We start from the raw sequence: 8,092 nt of genomic DNA, 5'->3' as shown, positions 1-8,092 counted from the left end.
TAACATTGGTATCTTGTTTGAGGTGACAGCTGGTGTGAGATCTGAGGCGTCATTTGAAGTGGAAATGTGCTTTTTCTCTCTGTTTCGGCTCTGAATGAGCTGTAGGGGGCACACTGGAGTGCATCACATATTTAAATCAGTGACGGCGTTGTGCTGGAGCTACGATAAGCATCAGGTTGCTCTTTACTGACGTCATGTCACCGGTGAAACAAGAAGATCGGAGTAAAAGTGAAAAAGGTAGAAAACCGCCATGAATTTAAAAGCTTCCTGTGATGGCTTCGTTCGCCTGTTGCTCTACATGTCTGGGTATCTGACAGGTGATCAGCTGGGTGAGGGGGGCGGGGCTCTACCCTGGCCCCGCCCCTGTGCTGCTGCTGTTGGATGTCTTGGTCCTGGATGAGCGCGAGCCGTTTCGTCCGGCGGGCAGGAAGGGGCTGGACTCGGACGTGATGACGATGCTGGGGATCCGGCCGATGGCGGACCTCATCATGTGTCCGTCTGAGTAGTCTCCGCTCTGTCAGAGGAAATCATCACATCGTCGTTATTGGTTCTGTTCACGTAGCGGCGAATGCAAAGACAAGGAATGAGCGAAGAACAGGTGGATAAATACTGCCGTGGTAACTTCAGGACGATAGAGTAAACGATGAGTTCTTGGAGGACAGACTGGAGGAGCGTCTATACATCAATCATCTCATAATGAGTTGCTCTGTATGCTAATATCGCTAATGTTCATCTAAGTGCAGATCCAGGGGCCACAAAAGAGACACAAAACTACCACAGAAAGATGCAGCAAGACTGGAAAGGTACAAACACACAGAGGAAAAGAACCCAAAATGACCACAAAGAGACAAAAAACAAACACGAAAGGATGCAAATTAACCATAAATGTGCAAAAAAAAAAGACCACCGTACACAACAATAGAGACACAAATGGAGAAGAGGCACAGAATGACCACAAAGAGACACAAAACTACCACAAAAGGATGTAAAACTACCACAATCAGACCCAAATGCACTTAAAATGGCCAAAACGAGACCAAACACTGATTAAACGTCTGTAAAATGACCAGATAAAGACAGAAAACCACCACAGAGGGACATGGAGCACGACGTATGAACAACTAGAAGCTGTGGTTTGACTCCACACAGGAATCAGTCATTATCTGAAGCTTCATTCCTGCTGGATCTCCCAATCGGCTGTTCAGGAACTCGTCCAGGAGCTCCTGATTAACGAGGCCTTGACTTGACTCACATTTGAGATGCTGCCCCGTTCGCTGACTCCGGCCATGGAGATGTCAGTGTCGTAGGAGGTCTGGAAGGAAGACACAGCGACACATGTAAGAGCTCTTCTTGGACACGCTAAATACCAAGAGTTTAATGTTCCTAAATTAATCAACCTGAACGTGACCCCAAATCCTCCCCAGGTGACCCTTGACGTCCTCACACCTGCTGTTACTACTAACAATGATCAACATGAAGGGTAAAGCGTCCTCTGAAAACGTCCTCCTCGCTGTGATAATGTGGTGGTTCATCCGCCTCCTGCTGCTTCCACGCTGCCTGATGAAGCTGAAAACTTACAGCCTCAACCTAAAAGTTTTGTCTTTGAGGAAAGCGTTGTGTTCTGGACAGGTGAAGGTGCTGACTCCCACCGTCGGCCATCTTGGCTGGCTGTCGTTGTAAACTAACAGTATCTAAAGCTAAAATAGCTACGTGACATGAAAGTGTTCATATTGGGCTCATTTGGTGTACGGTACTTGGACATTTTATCCATGAATACATTACGTTTACATATCTGAACCAAGTTACCAATATTTGCAAATACTTTCATAATTTTTCCATCAATTTGTCATAGCACTTCCATTAGCATAATTTATGAATCTATACTTCGGATCTATGTGGAATTTATCTATTTTTGCCAACTACTTCAACAATTAACCACAAAAAATGGCTAAATAAACCAACATTCATTACTCTTTTGATTTAATCCATCACTTCCCACTATTTAGGATTTTTAGCCAACATTTAGTCCATTTTTTAAGCTAACTATTTATCACGTTTAGCTAACTACTTCTTAGTTTTAGCCAACATTTCATCCATTACCCTAGCTACTTATTACATTTAGTCAACATTTATGCCATTGGTTTTTGGGGGGCAAATTATTGACCACATTTAGCCATGAATTACCATTCGCTAACTATTTATTACTTTTAATCCATATTTAATTCATTACTTGTAGCTAGCTATTTATTAGCTAAATGGCTAACAATTTATTACATTTTGCTGTTTCTTATATTTAGCTACCTACTTATTACTTTCAGCTAAATATTTATTGCATTTAGCTAACTATTTGATACTTGTAGCTAACAGATGTTTACATTTAGCTAACTATTTATTACAATTAGCAAAGTAGCTATTAAATTTAGCTAACTATTTATTACATTAACTAATGATTTATTACATTTAATCCACTACCTGTAGGCAAGTATTTTTTACTTTAGTTTTTTACGATTAATTACATTTAGCTCACAGTTATTCTATTACATTTAAGTGAACGTTTAATCCATTATTTTAGTGACTTTTATGTTGTGTTTATTACATTTAGCTAATATTTAATCCATAATTTGTGAGTATCTCTACTCTTTATTGTTTTAGTGAACCATTTAACCCATTACTTTCTGACTATTAGTTACTTTTGGCCAACATTTATTTCATCGCATGTATTTTTACTCTAGGTTAACATTTAATCCGTTATTTAGCCAAACTACTCGTTATGTTTAGACGCTGCATGGCCGACAGGATTTACCCGCTCGAAGACGCCCGAGTCGTGGCTCTTCATCTTGGACTTGAAGCTGGAGGAGGGTTTGAAGTCGGGCAGCTCGGCGGTGTCTCTGCTGATGTCGCAGGACACCTGGCGGCTGGCCGGTCTGGAGCCCATGCTGGACAGGTCGGCCTCAGTGTCTGTCAGACCCTGCACAGGACAGCACACGCTTTAGTACGAGCACACCTGAGCACCTGGCTTCCTGGTCTGCTGTCACCGGTGGACAGGTTCTGCTCACCGATTCGCTGTCGGAGGCGGAGGAGAGGCGCGACTTGCCGGTGCTCTGCCGCCTGAACTGGCTGCTGATGTCGGAGGTCTGGCTGGTCACGGTGGAGCGGCGGGTCGACATGAAGCTGCTGCTGGCCGAGCGCAGGTCGCGAGGATGGACGCACAGCAGGATGCCCATGCACGGGATGTACTTGGCCAGCGCTATCCTGCAGACGGAGGTGGAGAGTTTAGCTGTGCATCAATCAATACTGATCAGTAGGTTATTGGTTCAGGTGGATCAGTTCCCCAGAATGCTTCCATCTAGTTACTGTGCCAAATGGAAAGTATTTTAAACATCGTCAAAAATCGCACCGTTTGTTGAACTGGATCCCGTAAAAAACAAAACATTCTGCGTTTCACGGCACAACCAGGAAGTCTTTANCTATACATCAATCATCTCATAATGAATTGCTCTGTATGCTAATATCGCTAATGTTCATCTAAGTGCAGATCCAGGGGCCACAAAAGAGACACAAAGCTACCACAGAAAGATGCAGCAAGACTGGAAAGGTATGAATGACCACAAAGGGAGGCAAAGCTGCAGCAAACGGACATAAAAAAGAAAAAATGTGCGTCATGGTACAAAAAACAACCACAAAGAGGAACTAAAGACCTGTAGAAGTGCATGAAATGTAAAAAATGTATCGCAAAGGTTCATAAAATGACCACAAAAAGTCTCAAAATGACAAAAAAGGTCCTAAAACTGCAAAATGTCAAACAAAATGACCACAAAGAGACAAAAAACAAACACGAAAGGATGCAAATTAACCATAAATGTGCAAAAAAAAAAGACCACCGTACACAACAATAGAGACACAAATGGAGAAGAGGCACAGAATGACCACAAAGAGACACAAAACTACCACAAAAGGATGTAAAACTACCACAATCAGACCCAAATGCACTTAAAATGGCCAAAACGAGACCAAACACTGATTAAACGTCTGTAAAATGACCAGATAAAGACAGAAAACCACCACAGAGGGACATGGAGCACGACGTATGAACAACTAGAAGCTGTGGTTTGACTCCACACAGGAATCAGTCATTATCTGAAGCTTCATTCCTGCTGGATCTCCCAATCGGCTGTTCAGGAACTCGTCCAGGAGCTCCTGATTAACGAGGCCTTGACTTGACTCACATTTGAGATGCTGCCCCGTTCGCTGACTCCGGCCATGGAGATGTCAGTGTCGTAGGAGGTCTGGAAGGAAGACACAGCGACACATGTAAGAGCTCTTCTTGGACACGCTAAATACCAAGAGTTTAATGTTCCTAAATTAATCAACCTGAACGTGACCCCAAATCCTCCCCAGGTGACCCTTGACGTCCTCACACCTGCTGTTACTACTAACAATGATCAACATGAAGGGTAAAGCGTCCTCTGAAAACGTCCTCCTCGCTGTGATAATGTGGTGGTTCATCCGCCTCCTGCTGCTTCCACGCTGCCTGATGAAGCTGAAAACTTACAGCCTCAACCTAAAAGTTTTGTCTTTGAGGAAAGCGTTGTGTTCTGGACAGGTGAAGGTGCTGACTCCCACCGTCGGCCATCTTGGCTGGCTGTCGTTGTAAACTAACAGTATCTAAAGCTAAAATAGCTACGTGACATGAAAGTGTTCATATTGGGCTCGTTTGGTGTACGGTACTTGGACATTTTATCCATGAATACATTACGTTTACATATCTGAACCAAGTTACCAATATTTGCAAATACTTTCATAATTTTTCCATCAATTTGTCATAGCACTTCCATTAGCATAATTTATGAATCTATACTTCGGATCTATGTGGAATTTATCTATTTTTGCCAACTACTTCAACAATTAACCACAAAAAATGGCTAAATAAACCAACATTCATTACTCTTTTGATTTAATCCATCACTTCCCACTATTTAGGATTTTTAGCCAACATTTAGTCCATTTTTTAAGCTAACTATTTATCACGTTTAGCTAACTACTTCTTAGTTTTAGCCAACATTTCATCCATTACCCTAGCTACTTATTACATTTAGTCAACATTTATGCCATTGGTTTTTGGGGGGCAAATTATTGACCACATTTAGCCATGAATTACCATTCGCTAACTTTTTATTACTTTTAATCCATATTTAATTCATTACTTGTAGCTAACTATTTATTAGCTAAATGGCTAACAATTTATTACATTTTGCTGTTTCTTATATTTAGCTACCTACTTATTACTTTCAGCTAAATATTTATTGCATTTAGCTAACTATTTGATACTTGTAGCTAACAGATGTTTACATTTAGCTAACTATTTATTACAATTAGCAAAGTAGCTATTAAATTTAGCTAACTATTTATTACATTAACTAATGATTTATTACATTTAATCCACTACCTGTAGGCAAGTATTTTTTACTTTAGTTTTTTACGATTATTTACGTTTAGCTCACAGTACATTTAAGTGAACATTTAATCCATTATTTTAGTGACTTTTATGTTGTGTTTATTACATTTAGCTAATATTTAATCCATAATTTGTGAGTATCTCTACTCTTTATTGTTTTAGTGAACCATTTAACCCATTACTTTCTGACTATTAGTTACTTTTGGCCAACATTTATTTCATCGCATGTATTTTTACTCTAGGTTAACATTTAATCCGTTATTTAGCCAAACTACTCGTTATGTTTAGACGCTGCATGGCCGACAGGATTTACCCGCTCGAAGACGCCCGAGTCGTGGCTCTTCATCTTGGACTTGAAGCTGGAGGAGGGTTTGAAGTCGGGCAGCTCGGCGGTGTCTCTGCTGATGTCGCAGGACACCTGGCGGCTGGCCGGTCTGGAGCCCATGCTGGACAGGTCGGCCTCAGTGTCTGTCAGACCCTGCACAGGACAGCACACGCTTTAGTACGAGCACACCTGAGCACCTGGCTTCCTGGTCTGCTGTCACCGGTGGACAGGTTCTGCTCACCGATTCGCTGTCGGAGGCGGAGGAGAGGCGCGACTTGCCGGTGCTCTGCCGCCTGAACTGGCTGCTGATGTCGGAGGTCTGGCTGGTCACGGTGGAGCGGCGGGTCGACATGAAGCTGCTGCTGGCCGAGCGCAGGTCGCGAGGATGGACGCACAGCAGGATGCCCATGCACGGGATGTACTTGGCCAGCGCTATCCTGCAGACGGAGGTGGAGAGTTTAGCTGTGCATCAATCAATACTGATCAGTAGGTTATTGGTTCAGGTGGATCAGTTCCCCAGAATGCTTCCATCTAGTTACTGTGCCAAATGGAAAGTATTTTAAACATCGTCAAAAATCGCACCGTTTGTTGAACTGGATCCCGTAAAAAACAAAACATTCTGCGTTTCACGGCACAACCAGGAAGTCTTTACTGACTCAGCGGTGACCAACAGTCACGTGAGAAAAATTCACAAACTATTCAGCTCCACTGCAGGCTGTGTACGAGTCAGAGGAAACGAATGGACGTAGTTAAAGATCCACATCATGTCCAGTCACCCGGTGGTTCCAGTCCCTCTAACACCTGTGGGGATGATGACTCCAGCTGATTTCAGTTTTTGTGGAATTAATCAAAGAAATGCAGCTTTTTTTCTGATTTATGGGATTATAAATGTGTCACACTGCCCAGAAGACATTTCAGACTTCTCTCTACTCCTAGTCCTGGTTGTTCTGTTTCCATGGAGACGTGGTGAGAAATGAGCCCAGAGTGAGTGAATGGGATGATAATGACCTTTTTTTTTTTTTTTTCATTATTTTCTGACATTTGCGCCACAACAAAGGCATTAAAAGTGAAACCAGCTGCCGTGGTGAATTAATACGACCTTGTCTGAGGTTTTCTGTCTGCTAATTATTTGAAACAAACACAAAAGGACAAACTCTACGACAAATTAGCTCAACGTGAGCTCAGATGAACGCATGAGCGCTGCTCTGTGACAGAGTGGGAGTTAGAGGACCCGTACAGATACCAGTCATCAGATAATGCAGACGTGGAGTAAACCTGCTCATGTTGTTGGTCATCGAGCTCTCAGGATGCTGACTGTCGTGTTACCTGTACTTTGGGTGTGTGATGGCGTAGATGATGGGGTTGTGGATGGCCGAGGCCTTGGCGATGACGGCGGGCACAGAGTTCATGTAGGGAGTCAACATGTCTGCGTAGCTACGACAAGAAACACAAACATGATTAGAGGTTTTTTGAGGACACTCTGTGTTTTCAGATCTTTGATAACTAATCAGTCAAAACAAGAAATTCCCTCAGACGTCGGGGATTTTTCACTATTTTCTGACATGTTACATCATCAGCAATCAGCTGAACGCTGCAGAAAACATCAGATATGTTGATAATGATAATAATTTAGCAGCCTCATGTTTCTGCAGGTCCACAACCCAAACTCTGGGGCAAGAAAACAGTTGGAAGGAAATAGAAATGATCAACTGAGAGTTTGAGCAGCATCTAGAGGACACCAGAGGAACTGCAGCTGGACTGATTCTGCTGGTTGCTGACAGAGACTTTGTGCTGGCTCTGGGTTTGTTGTTTACCCGGCGAAGGCGGTGAGGGCGACGGTGGAGTACGGCGACCAGGAGATGACGTAGAGCAGGATGACGATCAGAGCGATCTTCGCCATCTTCCACTCGTTCTGCAGCCGGTGGAAACTCTTCACCGAGTCGCGAGTGCTGCCGTTAATCTTCCCCACAGCCCTGGAAACACACAAACACCGTTCTTCACCCTCACGTTACAAGAAATCCACCCAGACCAGGTAGAGGTGGTGAAACCGAGGAGCACTGACTGGTTGGTGTTGCGGATGGCTCGGAAGATGAAGACGTAGCAGTAGATGATGATGAAGAGCGGCAGGAAGAAGACGAAGATGAAGAGCAGCATGGTGTAGGCTCGCACCGACGGGGTGAAGGTCATGTAGTCCCACGTACAGGAAGTCAGCAGACCCTCTGGGACGTAGGCGCCTGATGGGCGAGAGACACAACACCGACAGAGAGAGAGAGAGAGAGAGAGAGAGAGAGAGAGAGAGAGAGGGAGAGAGA

The 8,092-nt window shown here is 43.5% G+C and overlaps 1 protein-coding gene across 1 annotated transcript in view; it reads right to left on the bottom strand.

Annotated features, from left to right (window-relative positions):
• Nucleotides 1-346: 346 nt before the first annotated feature.
• The window catches only part of opn4a (opsin 4a (melanopsin)), a 12,523-nt gene continuing 4,777 nt past the window's right edge, over nt 347-8,092 (bottom strand). The window contains exons 3-9 of the mRNA XM_008288334.1: nt 7,843-8,014; nt 7,595-7,753; nt 7,107-7,214; nt 6,022-6,217; nt 5,769-5,933; nt 4,227-4,286; nt 347-514 (exon numbers count right to left, since the gene is read on the bottom strand). Of these exons, the coding sequence (XP_008286556.1) occupies nt 347-514; nt 4,227-4,286; nt 5,769-5,933; nt 6,022-6,217; nt 7,107-7,214; nt 7,595-7,753; nt 7,843-8,014 (1,028 nt within the window). The remainder of the gene's footprint in view (nt 515-4,226; nt 4,287-5,768; nt 5,934-6,021; nt 6,218-7,106; nt 7,215-7,594; nt 7,754-7,842; nt 8,015-8,092) is intronic.

This window comes from Stegastes partitus, unplaced genomic scaffold (assembly GCF_000690725.1).
Source record: "Stegastes partitus isolate 25-593 unplaced genomic scaffold, Stegastes_partitus-1.0.2 Scaffold553, whole genome shotgun sequence".
NCBI lineage: Eukaryota > Metazoa > Chordata > Actinopteri > Pomacentridae > Stegastes > Stegastes partitus.
The sequence above is the reverse complement of the archived record's forward strand: the minus strand, read 5'-3'. Positions and strand labels throughout refer to the sequence as shown.